Raw genomic sequence first — 16,760 nt, forward strand, 5'->3', positions numbered from 1 at the left:
TGATTACTTTTAGTACTTTTTTCAATACTTTTTTTTCTTTTATCATTTATTTATTATTTATAATGTGTTATTTATATTTTTTCAAAATTGCTGCTCAAAGAAGTACCCATAGATCTTTCAACGTGTTTGTGGAGGAAAAGCGTCAGGAAGATTTTTGGTGGGGGTCATAATTTGGTGCGTCTGTCAGGGATGACTGTGGATCAGGTGGAAGATCAACTGATTCCTGACTCCTCCATGCTGCTTGCTGAAAAGCATCTTTGGGTAAGACACTGAAGCCCAAGTTGCCCCTGATGCATCCATCAGAGTGTGAGTGAATGTTACACTCAAAATCCAATTTTATATTGCTGTGTTCTGGGTTTATATAATACAGTCACAATATATGTACACATTAAAACACACACACAAACATAATTTAACTATCCCATAATTTTTGTCTTGCATGGTTCAGTTGGGCACTCTACAACGTTCCCAAATATTTGATTTCACATGAGCGCAGTGTTTCTCCAGCTACTCCGGCCTTTAAAGAAAGGCTTGTGGCTGTGGCCGCTAGGTGGCAGTAGTTGCAGGCCATTGAACATCTGCTAAGGTCCCTGAAGTTTGTCAAGTTTGTTAGTTTAGCTACAAAACCGGAAGTTGTTTTCCAAGTTAAATGGTCTCTATAGTCTCAGAAAAATATTACATTTATATATAAATGTAATTCTGAGAATATAATAACCTTGGTGTATTATTAATAATTCATGTGGTGACTACATGTTTGCTGATTTTTTTTTTTTACGCCACGGCCCTTTGGAAGTCTTCGCCGGAAGCTGTCAGGTATGAGCTCCCCTGTTGGTTGACGTCTTGTTGGGTCGAGCTGTCATCTTTGCTAGCCGCCGCATTAGCCACTGTTTTGTTTTGTCATGACAGGAGCGTGCAGTCCTCGTACAGAACAGGGCTGGTAAAGGCATCACTTCTTCAGGTGTCCACCTTTGGGGAGGAACAGAGGACAGAAATCTGCGCGTGTCACATTAAAGTGAGATGAAATGACAACGTCAACATTACAGGTAGGCTGTTGTTAGCTGGCTAATGTTAGCCCGCTTCAGTTTGGTCACAGAGCTAGCCTTTGGTTTTTGTGTAATTGGAGCAAAAAGCGGGTTTTTTTTTACAACTCTGAATACACTGGGTTGCGTGCGGAAGAATTTTCTGGAAGCTACGAAGACTCTTCGAACCATTTGGTAGATAATTTATTCTTTTCCACTGAACGATTAAAGAAAGATTCTAATTCAAAACACAGTTTCCAGCCTGTCGGCTACCTACATACAAAATAACGGTTAGCTCTTAAACCCTAAGGTGGCTGGATGCACTGCAAGCTAAATTGCTAACAAAACAGCTGATAGTAAGATTGTCTTGGTTTGGTGTTACAATAAATATGTCGTCTAGATTACATATTATAGAAACGATAGGCTTTGTTGCGGGTACTACTGGCTGTGCCTCGCCTGTAGGGTGTTTCTAACAGTATCTGCTGTCACCGTTAGCCGGCCTGTGTGGCCCTGCTCGCTCAGTTAAAAGGACAGAAAACAAAGCGTTGCTGTTTTGGGGGACTATTTTAGTCTGACGACTGGCTTTATAAGCAGCACTGTGAATATTTGTCTTAAGGAATAGCTTGTTCTTTGTTTTAATAATAATAACAACTTTTATTTGTTTATCACTTTTAAATAAATAGAGTTACAAAGTGTTTCACAGTTTAAATAAAACCACACATTAAAGACAAGTGAATATGTTCCAGCACATGGTCTTGCATTCATCGCAATATATATACGCAACTTTTATACATGCATCAGATGTAAACCTATACCCAAAAATAATAGGAGAAAGATTGTTTTTCTTTTCTTTGCTTTTTGTTTCTCTTTTTTTAAAGTAACTTATATAAAGTTCTCAGTAATCCTATAAAACAAACCACAGGTTCAGCTGACCTGAATTACTGAGAAATGCTGTTCCAGAGTTTAGGAGGTGTAACCTGAAAGCGTGGGCACCTCTGTTTTTAACAGTTAAGAGCGTGATTAGATGATCTGAGATCCTTAAAGCTGTTGTAAATTCTCAGTAGCTCTCCATGTTTATGCGAGAGCTAAGCCATGTAGGACTTTATGCTATTAATACAATTTTGAATTTCACTAAAACCAGTGAAGGGATGCAAAAATAAGTGGGAGACAGTTACAGTGTGTACTAAAAGTTCTGGATGATTGGGTGAAAAAAAAAAAGGTTTCATGTTTGCAATGTTTCTTTAATGAAAGAAAGCTGGGCGAGCTTTGAAATGTGAGATTCAAATATACTAGATAATAACGAATGATGCTAAGGTTCTTAATTCAATTCAATTTTATTTATATAGTGCCAAATCACAACAAAAGTCGCCTCAAGGCGCTTCATAGATACAGAGAAAAACCCAACAATCATATGACCTCCTATGAGCAAGCACTTTGGCGACAGTGGGAAGGAAAAACTCCCTTTTAACAGGAAGAAACCTCCGGCAGAACCAGGCTCAGGGAGGGGCGGGGCCATCTGCTGCGACCGGTTGGGGCGAGAGAAGAAAAACAGGATAAAGACATGCTGTGGAGGAGAGACAGAGATTAATAACAGATATGATTCAATGCAGAGAGGTCTATTAATACATAGTGAGTGAGAAAGGTGACCGGAAAGGAAAAACTCAATGCATCATGGGAATCCCCCGGCAGCCTACGTCTATTGCAGCATAACTAAGGGAGGATTCAGGGTCACCTGGTCCAGCCCTAACTATATGCTTTACCAAAAAGGAAAGTTTTAAGCCTAATCTTAAAAGTAGAGATAGTGTCTGTCTCCTGAATCCAAACTGGAAGCTGGTTCCACAGAAGAGGGGCCTGAAAACTGAAGGCTCTGCCTCCCATTCTACTTTTAAATACTCTAGGAACAACAAGTAGGCCTGCAGAGTGAGAGCGAAGTGCTCTAATAGGGTGATATGGTACTACAAGGTCATTAAGGTAATTAATTAATTCTTAGCAGATGATTTGGTATTATCAGCGAGCAGGCTGGCGTAATGGCTGACTTCCTCAGTGAATCAGTCAGGGCCGGACACAAGAGCCTTGGTTTTGTCAGGACTGAGATGAAAGAAATATTTTAAAGTTAGTAATGGCAGTGAAGCATTCCCTCGGGTACCAAAGGCTGTTGAGCTGGAACTAACAGAAAGGTACAGCTGTGTATTGTGTGCATATCAATGATAGCAGGTACATTTAAAGCTATTAAGCAGATGGCCCAGGTATAATATACCCAGTGAAAACAAAACTGTTGAGATGATTGAGCCCTGGAGGAATCCACAGATGAAGACATAGTTCAGAATTCATATTCAGACAAGTGAAACCATTTGAGAGCTATTCCTGCGATTCCAGCCCAGTTCTGTAATCTGCTGGCTGAAGCTTTGGTTTTGAGTGACATAAGGATGACATGTGTTTATTGCCTGTTTTGACTCCATGGTTTAACATTATATCTCTGCATCTGCTACAGAAAGCCATTGATCTCGTCACTAAAGCCACAGAGGAGGACAAGGCGAAGAATTATGAGGAGGCTCTGCGCCTGTACCAGCATGCTGTGGAATATTTCCTACATGCCATAAAATGTAAGTATCTTATCTTGATAGGTAGCTGAGCTGTTTGTGTTTTGCATACACCTTGCTGATGGGAACATCTTCTCTTACTCCAGATGAGGCCCACAGCGACAAGGCGAAGGAGAGTATACGAGCAAAATGTATGCAGTACCTGGACAGAGCAGAGAAACTGAAGGACTATCTGAAGAATAAAGACAAACAGGGCAAGAAGCCTGTCAAAGAAGCACAGAGCAATGACAAGTATGATGTCCTTTTTTTGTATGTTTAAATGTAAAAAAAACAAACATTTTAGGCTTTATTGGATTTTTATGTTCTGTGTTCTAGGAGCGACAGTGACAGTGAGGGTGAAAACCCTGAGAAGAAAAAACTGCAGGAGCAGCTTATGGGTGAGTGGCCTTGGGGGGATTTAACCCCATCATGTGGAGCTTATGATATTATTTCTTACAATTTTCTTTGGTTTTGTCATAATCAACCAGCCTTGTCTATTAATTGCATCCCAGTAGGTGTGTCATCATTACTGTTTTTTTTTGTGTGTAGGTGCTATTGTAATGGAGAAACCCAATGTGAGGTGGAATGATGTTGCTGGGCTGGAAGGAGCTAAGGAAGCTTTGAAGGAAGCAGTCATCCTGCCCATCAAATTTCCTCACCTTTTCACAGGTACTGTAGGTCTCAAGTCTCTTCATTCTGTTTAACCCTTTAAGACCTACCATAGAACCAAGTCCGCCAGAGCTTATATTATATTTTTACATGCTGTAGTGCCATTTTTGGGAGCATTTCAAGTTGCTATACATCAATACAACCATTATAGCCCTGATTTTAATAATATGTATGAATTAAGTGCATAGTGATTACATAAATTGCAAAAAGTGCAATAAACTACCAAAAAATTGAAAATCATTTTTGTTTTTTTAACATATATTTCTAGTTAGAGAAATTTAAGAGGCTTATCCCTCAAAACTGTAAATACAAAAAAGTTGCACAAAATAGTTTCCCACCACAGGAAATTTATTTTGAGTGTCTTCATAGTTTTATTTTTGAAATACACCAATTTTTATACACTGCATGAAAAACGAAAATAAATATTATAGTGCAAATTTGCAAAAAAGCAGCATATGCATCAAAATAAACTATTTCCAGCAGTGCAATATGAGTCCTAAGCATCCCAGAAACGACACAGAAAGTCATAAAGTCAAAGATAACTCCGCGAAAATGACGTCACTTCCGGTTTCGGGCAAGTCATGGCGGACATGTGATAGTTCGCGCTGACTTCTAATCCAATGTAGGAAGTGTTACAAACAGCTGATCGGATCGGCAAAGCGTGTTTCTGGAATATTATGTTTTTGTTGCTGCAAGCGCTTTTTATGCAGTTTTTGCAAAGCTATATGTGGAAGGAAACTGTGACCGAGGACAAGCTGATGGCATAAGATGTAAGTACAACTCCTCCGGTTTCATATGCAAAAAAAATTATTGCGCTAGCTTACGTGGTTGCAGAGCTACCGGGATTTAAAAATAGTTACGCAAAACAGAGCGTGCCCGCTCCGACCGGTTTTAAAGGGTTAAAGCCAGTAAGCAGTCATACACTGATATCAACACTACTTTAAAGACAAACTTTTCTTCTGGGTCTTTTTGTTTCTCAGGCAAACGGACCCCATGGAGAGGCATCCTGCTCTTCGGTCCTCCGGGAACAGGGAAGTCATACCTGGCCAAGGCGGTGGCCACCGAGGCCAACAACTCCACCTTCTTCTCTGTCTCCTCCTCAGACCTCATGTCGAAGTGGCTGGGAGAGAGTGAGAAGTATGTTTTCAATGCGTCATTTCAATTCAGTGTAATTTACATAGAGCCAATTCCCAACAAGTCTCATCTCGACGTGCTATAAATTGTCATGTAAAGGCCGTACAATATTGGAGAGGGGAAATGGATGAACTAGTTTTTCAGAGTCAGGAGTGTTTCTAATTTTTAGTATTGTACACTTGTTTAAGCGAGGTAAAAAGGAAATATCAGAAATGCTTCTAAAGTTCCTCACAGCCTTGGGGACAGCTGTTTTCTTATCCTAGCAGAATATCAATTAAACAGCTTCATAAATATTCAACTGTACCAGAGTAGAAACCTGAAATTATAAAGCTGAAACAGTTTTGTAAGTATCTTTTTAATAAACAGATGGATATGTGATTTAGCAAGTAGAAATACTGGAAAAAAACATCTTTGATAACTGAGTATTTTGGAATTTTAATCTTTAAAGGTCTCATCTTAAATTGCATAAAGGTGATGAGCAATAATTACAACATTTGTTACTTCAAAGACTAAATCGATTTCTTAGTAATAAAAACTAATGGTCTAATCTGGCTATCCCTCAGACATATTTACTCCGTCTCTGCTCGTCTCTCTCAGGCTGGTGAAAAACCTGTTTGATCTAGCTCGCCAGCACAAACCTTCAATCATCTTCATCGACGAGGTGGACTCTCTGTGCGGCTCGAGGAACGAGAATGAAAGCGAGGCTGCCCGCCGCATCAAGACAGAGTTTCTGGTCCAGATGCAGGGTGAGTCACACGAGTGCTATCGGATATATGAAGTGTGAAGAATATGCAGTATTAAATAATATTGTTGAAACTTGAGGCACAGCCATTTGGAAAAACATGGCGTCTGCAGTGTTTCAAGTAAGATTGATGATGTGAGCAAAGAGGGGCTTTTCTCAGCCTCACATCGGTGTCAGACTGACTGTGCGAATCTTGTTAACACTTTGTCAAACCTGGATTACATCACCATGATGGATTGAAATAAGGGACCTTAAGACCACAGCAGCCTTTTCAGAGTTCACAGAACCACAGAACTTCACTGTGCTTGCTCTGCACCACAAGAGGAACGCCTAAAAAACACAAATGTTTGGTGATTTTCTGGATGTAAGTGTATGTGGTGGCAGCACTGGTAACCATCATATGTGAAAAATCCTTTTAAACATCAGCTTTGTAAACAACAGTATAGAAATTATAAAAGAGAGACATGGCACTGAAAGAAGCATGAACTGTGGGGAAAGTATAACCTATAAAAACTTCTAAAATGTTATTGTGGATCTGCAGAGATTTATCATATTTGACTGCTGATTCTATACATGCAGTTTTGTGTCATGGTGGTCACTGAAATTAATTTAGACCATGTTTTAACATAAATGCCCAAAACATTTTAAGATGTGAGATTTACTCCTTTAAGGACTTTTTAGGGTGGCTAGCTCGAAAAAGAGGAGAAAAGGTATCTAACCCCATATTTTCAAATATTTGATAGTAAAAGTGCACATCCACTGTTTGTGTAAAGAGCTACAAAGAGCTGGTGTGTTTGTGCTTCATACGAGTTACACTGCAAAGTTTTCTGATTGTTTTCAACACGTTTCTCAGTCTCAGTAGAAGACTTAGTTATTTGTCACTTATTTGTCTCTAGGTTGAACGATCTGTGGTGATGTCAGGCATGTTCTGTTTTCATAACTTTTCTTGTTAGTACGGTATTCATTCCACACCATATAAACAATTTTATTGTGTGGCATCAGTAGCTCATCATTGTTTATATTGCATAAATAAATTACACTGACCATTATTCCTGCTACAGTCGGTTAAGAGAGTTTTCCAGAGTTTCAAAAGAAGTGTTTGTGTAGATTGACACTCTGCTTTTGTAGGTGTCGGAAACAACAATGATGGCATTCTGGTGCTCGGAGCCACCAACATCCCCTGGGTGCTGGACGCCGCCATCCGCAGAAGGTCAGAGGTCATCTCAGATGTTTGTGTGTGTGTGTGTGTGTTTGTTTTGTTTATATTCTGTGGGGCTTTTTATTAAAAAAAAATGTACTTTTACTGTAGCTGCACTGTTATTATTCATCACAATGGTAATTCTGTCATGTTCAGTGTTAGGTAAGTTACTTTAAATTAGTAACTTAGTTACTTTACTAGTTACTTCTATCAAAAGTAACTCAGTTACTTCAAGTTACTCGTTATTTTCAAAGTAACTAGTTACTAGGGAAAGTAACTTTGGTTTTACTCAGAATTCTCTTGTTCATGTGTTGCTTCCATAACTTTGCCAGTCTTCTAGCTTGCTTACTTGCCACAAGTGCACTGTGCCACCTACCAATAGAAAGGAAAAGATGATGTGCATATTTCCACGAGAGAAATCCCACGCCTGGACCGTCATTGACCGCTGCCATGATTCTAGCCTACGTCACAGCGTCATGTGCGCTTTTTACATCCAACACAAAAACTGCAGTCGTGGTGCTTTGATTGTACTCAGAACTTGGAAATTCTGCCTTCTGAATAGGAAGATGTAGGTAACACCAGACTGCAGATGAGCTGCATACAGAGCTGGACTGGGACAAAAAATCATCCAAGGCATTTTGATTGACCGGCCCACCATTATAGGAAAAATCATAAAGCCTTTGAATGAACACAAACGCTGTTGTGACAGTGATGTACACTGTTTTGATGGTATATATGCATCAATCTATCAATCGTTTGTTGTAAGACTCAGATAATTATTTTTTAAAAGCGAGACATTTTAAATGAGAATAAGAAAGAAAAGTATTTCTTTGTGCCCCCCTCTCCCTGTTAATGCCCTACCTGGCCCCCCTGGCAAAACTTTGCTAGACCCGCCCCTGCACAGTTACCACAGTTATTTGTCTCTCAGAAACAGTTCATAACTTCCCTTCAACTCATTCCTGTCACCTAAAAGGTAAACCTGTTTCTCCATCACCTGTTCAGCTCTGATGATCCAGTAAGGACATCTCCTGGTTTCATCTTCATGTTTCCCTCTCACCACATATCCAAACCGAAACCGCTTTTACAGCTGTGGCTCCAGCAAACATCAGCTGATACTAGAAATTAATATTAAATAAATTCTAACAACAGCTGATCAAGCTTAAACGTGCTGCTGATGTTTAGCGCGACATCCACTGATTTCTTCTTTCTGGCGCGAAGTGGGCGATAAACAAAAAAGAGAGAAAAGCTGATCATTGATCAGTTTCATGATTGAAGTAGAAACGGGAGAGGGAGGGGGGAGAATGAGAGAAGAAGAGGCAGCTGTGCAGCAAAGACACAGAATAACTCCAGCTTTGTGTCTTTTTCGTTGTAGCTGAAGTCCGGGACAAACTGTTCCTTATCACCTCGATACAAAACGCTAATATTTTCTCTGAATACGGAACGATTCCGTTTTTTACGGGATGGTTGGAAACTCTAATAATTAACCTTATGAACAAAATAAAGTTCAAATCTGTTTGTCTAAACGCATGTTAATGTTAAGATTCATACTGCTTTTTGACTGCTGATGTCGTTTTTTCTCCACCTTTAAACTACTCAGCTGTTAACAAAACATTTGTGTGGACACACACCTGAGCTCCAGCTCTCATTTTGAATGCTGACCATGTAAAACATTGTCCAAACTTCTTGTGAGTTGCTCTCTATGACGTTTAGAATTTAATGTTGGCTCCAGATATTTTTGGACAGTGGCATGATTATTGTCTTTCTACCTTTGTATCAAAACATACTTGGGTTATGCTAAATGCTTTAAGCTTCAAGTGCAAACATTCAATTCTAAGTTGAGGGGTTAATCCATCATATTGCATTGACCACTGAAGTGTTGCATCTGTACTTTAACACTTTGGTCAGGAAGCAATACAAGTGTGCTGTGGCTGTTAATACAGAAAAAGAATTTAGCATGGATATTATTAAGATTGTGAGTGGCTAACTATTTTGTACATACTGAGAAAAACACACATGGAAAGACCTGGAAAACCACAGACATGGGTGATGACAGGATCTTTTCTATAGTAAAGAAAAGCCCCTACAGAACATCCAGCAAAGAGTAGAGACCAACCTCCATGAGGTAATTATATAAAGTGTTAAATGAAGAAAAAGATTTCAGGAGACCTGCCCACAGGGAAAACAGGAAGGGAAAGCTTGCTTGTTGACAGTGACTGAAGTTTCAAAATAAGAGCGCATTACCTCGGCAGGATGAACAATTATGAAAAAAGTCTGTGGTTTGGAAACAGTGCACTGTGTGTGTGATTGGGCGACTGTGGCTCAGGGGGTTGGGAAGCGCATCTGTAACCGGAAGGTCGCCGGTTCCATCCCTGGGCTCTCTGTCCTGGTCGTTGTGTCCTTGGGCAAGACACTTTACCCTACCGCCTACTGGTGTTGGCCAGAGGGGCCGATGGCGTGATATGGCAGCCTCGCTTCTGTCAGTCTGCCCCAGGGCAACCGTAGGTTGCCTCCACCAGTGTGTGAATGTGAGAGTGAATGAATAGTGGCATTGTAAAGCGCTTTGGGTGCCTTGTAAAGCGCTATATAAATCCAATCCATTATTATTAGAAGACGTTGGCTGAGGCTCATCATGTTGTTATGTTACCATGGACACATTACAAACACAAGCTGCTGGGGGATAGTTCAGCTTATTTAGATGGCCACAGAATCACAACTAAACAGAACTTGGAGAGACCAGCAGTACCCAACAACACGTTGATCAGCAGCTACACTTTGCCTCCAGCACAAAGCACAAAAGCTGAATTCAATGTTAAATTAAAATGTGGAAAAAAGAAAAGTTTCACTTGAAATGAGAAAGATGTGGCTTCAAACAGGAGGTAGTTCCTTCTGTAATTGTTACTGAGCAGAGAGAAAGATCGCTCTGACAGGTCTCACCTCACTGAGCAGGGCAGGCAGTATAAAAATCATCCTGCCTCCTCTTGGGAAATAGAGTTAAAGAGTTCCCAGCAGCTATCAGCTTTTCTGTCAGATCTGTACAGGCGTGCATTTTTGGTGAATAGTGCTGGGAATGCAAAAAGAAGACAGCTCCTGTAAGAAGTGGCACTGAAATCCACAGCTGATTAATAACATCTTAAACTTGTAATTCACTCGGTGTCTTGTGGAAGCATAATCTTAAATGTATACCCAGTTAGAAGCATATGTAATACAAAGTGTATGCGGCTCTTGAACTCCACTAAACGAGCTTTGTAGGATCCAGAGCTCGATATACTCGCCTTGGAACAGCCCACCGAATCATCATGTGCCTGAAATAAAACATTTTAGCTCCTGTCTCTATAAGGCTACCCACATTTTAAGCCAACTTTGGTTATTATTCATCTGACTGGCTGCTATTTGCGTGCCTGAGACCTTATTAGGGATTCCATCCGTCCATTCTTGATGATATCATATCGAGCCAAGCATATAAAAATGTCTAAAACAAATTCTATATATAATCCTGAAGTCTGAGCTACATAGACTGATTATTTAAAACTTTGGTCGTGTTTAATATAAGCATCGACCAGTGGAGTGGGATTTATGGCAGAAATAAGGAAAAGCGGTCAATCTACAGCCAGTGAACCCAGCATCCGACTCCTGCTTCACTTCCTCTAAACTTTAATAGTAGCGAGTTGATTTTAGAGCTACGCTTTGCTTTGTTATACCTTTTCTTGTGTGCTGTTTACGAGTACGTGTTGAGGAGCATCCGCTTGTTATTTTTGTTGTGCGTCAGATTTGAGAAGCGTATCTACATCCCTCTGCCAGAGGAGCCGGCTCGTGCTCAAATGTTTCGCCTCCATCTGGGCAACACGCCGCACAGCCTGAGCGAGGCCGACCTGCGGCAGCTCGCCCGCAAAACAGAAGGCTACTCCGGTGCCGACATCAGCATCATCGTCCGGGATGCTCTCATGCAGCCCGTTAGGAAGGTCCAGTCTGCCACACATTTCAAAAAGGTAAGAGAAAGAAACCTGTGAAATCTTCAATCTTGGATCTTTGTGATATAAACGAACTATTGAAAGGGGCCCTGTTACCTTATCTGGACTTATAAGGTCTTATAAGTCTTGATTAAAGTTCAGTTCATCCTCTGTTAAAAATTAGCTGTTTTAAGCTTGTTTGTAAAAGAAATCACCCCAAAAAACAAGCCTGTGAGCTCCAGTACCTGTGATCAGCTGCCCTGTGCTTCTGCTCACTCTCAGGTTTTAGTCAAATCTGTCCATGGTATGTAAGCAGATGTTGAGGAATGAGGAATTAGAGCTGCTTTTCAGCTACTAGACAGTATATTACTATTAAAGAGCATCATCACTCAGGCCTGCAGCAGTCTAACAGACTTTGTTACTGTAAATGTTATCAGAATACTGCAAACTAACCAGTTTAAGATTAATTTAATTAAGTTATTGTGTTTAGTATGTAGTTGAGATTGAGTTACTAATGTCTCAAAGATCGCCCATAGACTCAATTCAATTCAATTCAATTTTATTTATATAGCGCCAAATCACAACAAAAGTCGCCTCAAGGCGCTTCATAGATACAGAGAAAAACCCAACAATCATATGACCCCCTATGAGAAGCACTTTGGCAACAGTGGGAAGGAAAAACTCCCTTTTAACAGGAAGAAACCTCCGGCAGAACCAGGCTCAGGGAGGGGGGGGGGCCATCTGCTGCGACCGGTTGGGGTGAGAGAAGGAAGACAGGATAAAGACATGCTGTGGAAGAGAGACAGAGATTAATAACAGATATGATTCAATGCAGAGAGGTCTGTTAACACATAGTGAGTGAGAAAGGTGACTGGAAAGGAAAAACTCAATGCATCATGGGAATCCCCGGCAGCCTACGTCTATTGCAGCATAACTCAGCGGGGTTCGATGAAGCCTTCACGTGGAGGCTGCAGTGTTTGGTGTGATTAATCGGTGCTGCACAGGAGCTTTTTTCCCCCTTACTCCTGCAGGTCCGCGGTCCATCCCGAAGCAACAACCAGGTGATGGTGGATGACCTCTTGACGCCATGTTCCCCTGGCGATCCTGGGGCCATAGAGATGACCTGGATGGACGTGCCTAGTGATAAGCTACTGGAGCCCATAGTCTGCATGGTAAGATGCAGGAACGTGAAGGAAAATCTGTTGCTTCACTAACAGCAGCTTTGATTTTCTTTTAAACTGTGACATATTACCATCTTCCTTTCCACCACCAATGAACAACAATGACATAGATTATCAGCCAGATTCATTATATATGTAAAACTGCTGAAGGAAGGTTTATAAGACAAGACCTCCTGTGATGTTTGGTTTCAAGATGATGGCAATAGTGGAGGTGGTGGAGATGAAGATACTAAGATTTTCATTGGGATTATTAATGAGTAATATTACTATTAACCTTTTAAAACCGGTCGGAGTGGGCACGCTCCGTTTTGCGCAACTACTTTTAAATCCTTGTAGCTCTGCAACCACGTGAGCTAGCGCAATAATTTTTTTTTGCATATGAAACCGGAGGAGTTGTACTTACATCTTATGCCATCAGCTTGTCCTCGGTCACAGTTTCCTTCCACATATATCTTTGCAAAAACTGCATAAAAAGCGCTTGCGGCAACAAAAATATAATATTCCAGAAACACGCTTTGCCGATCCGATCAGCTGTTCATAACACTTCCTACATTAGAATAGACGTCAGCGTGAACTATCGCATGTCCGCCACGACCTTCCCGAAACTGAATTGACGTCATTTTTGCAGAAATATAGTTTTTTCCATCAGGGCCTCATGAGCCTATACTGGGTTTTTTTTTTGTTTTTTTTAAAGTTATCTTTGACTTCATGACTTTCTGTGTCGTTTCTGGGATGCTTAGGACTCATATTGCACTGCTGGAAATAGTTTATTTTGATGCATATGCTGCTTTTTTGCAAATTTGCACTATAATATTTATTTTCGTTTTTCCTGCAGTATATAAAAATTGGTGTATTTCAAAAATAAAACTATGAAGACACTCAAAATAAATTTCCTGTGGTGGGAAACTATTTTGTGCAACTTTTTTGTATTTACAGTTTTGAGAGATAAGCCTCTTAAATTTCTCTAACTAGAAATATATGTTAAAAAAGCAAAAACAATTTTCAATTTTTTTGTAGTTTATTGCACTTTCTTGCAATTTATGTAATTACTATGCACTTAATGCAGACATATTATTAAAATTTGGGCTATAATGGTTGTATTGATGTATATCAACTTGAAATGCTCCCAAAAATGGCTCCACAGCATGTAAAATATAATATAAGCTCTGGCGGACTTGGTTCTATGGTAGGTCTTAAAGGGTTAACCAGTAATATCATAAGGACGGCTCATTGAGCAGTTTGGAGACAAAGTTGGAGAGGTGAGGCTGAGATGATTAGGCTGTGTGCAGAGAAGGATAAAGGATATGTTGGACAGTTTTTCTGCATAAAGAAAGCTTCTGTAGGATTGAAAGGACCTCACAGTGATATACAGAATTCAAATATGCAGTATAACAGTAATGAAATAACAATAATGAACTGTGTGTGTGTCCGTGTCCCTACTTTGCAGTCGGACATGCTGCGCTCTCTGTCCACCACCCGCCCCACAGTTAACACCGAAGACCTTCTCAAAGTCAAGAAGTTCACAGAGGACTTTGGGATGGAGGGCTGAGAGACAGAGCCCCACGTCTCCTGCTCCATCCCCAAGTCCAGCAGAAGGGTCAGACTGCTCCCAGTACCAACACTCCACCCCTCTCCTCTGCACCATCCTGTAGGCTTTCATCTTCAGCTGAGCACTTGGTTCACTGCCTCTCCTGGATTTATAACATGGCGCCAGTCTGCATTTTCGTGTCTCGTCCAGGCCCGGATGTTTGAATCCCTGGAGGACATTGACCAAATGCAGAAGTAGAAAATCTCAGTGTGATTTGGTAGCTGGACTGTAGACTTCCTCCCCTGTCGCCTCTGCGTTTTCCCCACCCTTTACAGACTGTGCTCCGTTACAGCATATTCACTACAAGAACTGTTCATCTGCGCCGCATTTAATGTGAGGAAACACATAAAGTTTGTCCCACTGTGAGCCTGTCTCGTCTCCGACCGAAGGGCCGTACATTCTGCTGCCGTCATGCAACTCCCTTTGTATCGCCATGAAGGACAGTGAAGAAGCGAAAAGAAGACGTCAGTTGTTCTGCCAGGCATGCGGAAGTGTGAAAGCATTTAAGTGTTTTTATTAAACTTGTTTCTGTCTAAATGTTATTTTGATATTTAATGCAGTTAAACCAAGTGAGCGTGTTTGGTTGAGCAGCAGTTCCTCAATCTGAAAATACTAAGAGTGATCATTTAAATCAGATGTGAAAAAAATCAGTATTTCCTGCTTTTCTCTGTCTTCTGTAACTTGAATGTCTTTTATTTTGAAAAGGATGTACACTCTGGGAGATGGATGATTGTCATTGAAAAGCCATTCATTAACAGCATTTAATCAACATGAACAAAAAGCAATGAATACTTTAAAAAAATAGATTTTTAAGAAAGCCCAAGTGCTGATGAATGGCTCTATTTTTTTTCTATTTTTTTTTCTTTTCGAAGCGAATAAATTGATAGATGATGCATCAACACTTCCTGTTTTGAAGCAGCAGTTGGTGGGATTGGTAGCTTTTCTGGAGCATAGACTGTACATAAATGATGGACACGGCCACTGTGATGTCATTCATTGGCTTTAGTCTTCACATATTGAAGCCCGAGTATTAGCTGCTAAAAGTTTGTGGCGTTTTTGAAGACACAGCTGCAGCACCCATAAGTTAAAATCCAATCAGATGAATAAAAAAAAAATTCACCTGCTATAGAAACCAAAGCTGGTTTTCTGTAACTGGCCATACTGGCGGTGCATTTAGAGCGTGGCTCAAGTGGCCATTAGTAATGCAGTTTTTGGATCTTTGCCATTGGCTTCCTTTTTTTCGGCTGTGGTCAGCGAGGCTTGTTCTGGAGTTTTCAAACTAAAACAGCTACCGTGGGGCAATCAATCACACTTTCGCTTCATGTTTAGGAGGCCGTTACGTCCTTTTGGTTTTTTCACTACATTTCCTAGAATGCACCTAGTCTTATTTAAGCTGCGAAGTCCTTCTTTTATGGATGTTCTGTTTTTGATGTTTGAGTTCGTGTTCTGGGTATTTTCCACTCTTCATTGAAAATATTCAAACTTCTCCCACATAAGTGGGAGAAATATGCCACAAACTGCAGTGGAAAAATAAACAATGTCTCATCAAACATATGAAAATTGAGGACATTGGGTCTGTGGCACTTTAAGGAAACTAACCTCCCTCACTTGGTTTAACAGTACAAGCTTATTAACGCCGACTGCAATTAATCCACTAATATTCACACGTTAGTGGATTAAGAATCAGTCAAGCACATCTTTGTTTTGCCCTGCATTCATGGTCAATCAGTGTTATGGAACATTATTTATATAAATTACTGGTCACGTGTGATGTGTAACTAATCCAGCTACAGTATGTTTATTTATGTATTCATTTTCTGTGATTCATGATGGAGCACCAGTGAGAGGCCTGACCCCCCACCCACCCTTCTTTATTGGAGGCAAATGTACAGAGTTCTCCTCCAGGGGCGATGCTGCTGAACGTTTCATTGCTGTTGTCCTAATTTCAACAGGGAGTTTAAGGAAAGCTGTCCTGCACAGACTCTGACCTCCTGCTGTTATGGCAGGATTGCAGGCGTGCCTGGTGGACTCACTGATGGACTTCTGGAAGCTACGGTAGAATCGCTGCGTGTTTGTGGAGGTACCTGTTGTTCAGGGGAGCTCAGTTATTAACGTCCCTGTACGGGGATTTAACCTGATGCTGGCCATGTTACCATTACTACTAATTTAACCTGAATAAATAAAAACTGAAATTTCAAATGGAAAAAAAGACACTGCTGCTGCTTTGACATGTTTTATTACGCTTGTGCATTTCACGTATTTGGAATTTAACACTTCCACCACCGTCACACAGTTAAGTGCACACCAATAAGAGTTTCCACAAAACCCGAGATCTCAAATATTTAGAAAGTGAAGCCTGAGAGGAGTTCACCACAATTAAAAGATTACGCAAACAAAATGTTCAACAATATACACTCACCAGACACTTTATTAGGTACACTCTGTGTACTGGGTTGGATCACATTTTGCTTTCTTCAGAGATTTAGGCCCATATTGAAATGACGGCATCACACTGCATTCATGATGCAAATCTCCTGTTTGTTATATTGAATTGAGATCTTGTGACTTTGGAGGGCATTTGAGTGAACTCCTCATCATGTTGATTGAACCAGTTTGAAGCTTTGTGACATGGGTTAGACTGCTGGAAGGAGTTGCAAACAGGTTCTTAACAGATCTGCCTGCAGCCCCATCCTGTCACACATT

General features: G+C 40.6%; 1 protein-coding gene across 1 annotated transcript; it reads left to right on the forward strand.

Moving 5' to 3' along the window:
- The first annotated feature begins 806 nt into the window (after positions 1-806).
- vps4a (vacuolar protein sorting 4 homolog A) lies at positions 807-16,266 on the forward strand. Its single transcript, XM_085164749.1, has 11 exons — positions 807-1,043; positions 3,511-3,622; positions 3,706-3,850; positions 3,935-3,996; positions 4,148-4,267; positions 5,248-5,404; positions 5,999-6,147; positions 7,272-7,353; positions 11,108-11,327; positions 12,320-12,460; positions 13,917-16,266. The coding sequence occupies exons 1-11, from the start codon at positions 1,023-1,025 to the stop codon at positions 14,016-14,018; spliced, it is 1,311 nt and encodes a 436-aa protein (XP_085020875.1). The 5' UTR covers positions 807-1,022; the 3' UTR covers positions 14,019-16,266.
- Positions 16,267-16,760: the final 494 nt, after the last annotated feature.

The sequence above is a fragment of the Neolamprologus multifasciatus genome, chromosome 7 (genome assembly GCF_963576455.1).
Source record: "Neolamprologus multifasciatus chromosome 7, fNeoMul1.2, whole genome shotgun sequence".
NCBI classification, from domain to species: domain Eukaryota; kingdom Metazoa; phylum Chordata; class Actinopteri; order Cichliformes; family Cichlidae; genus Neolamprologus; species Neolamprologus multifasciatus.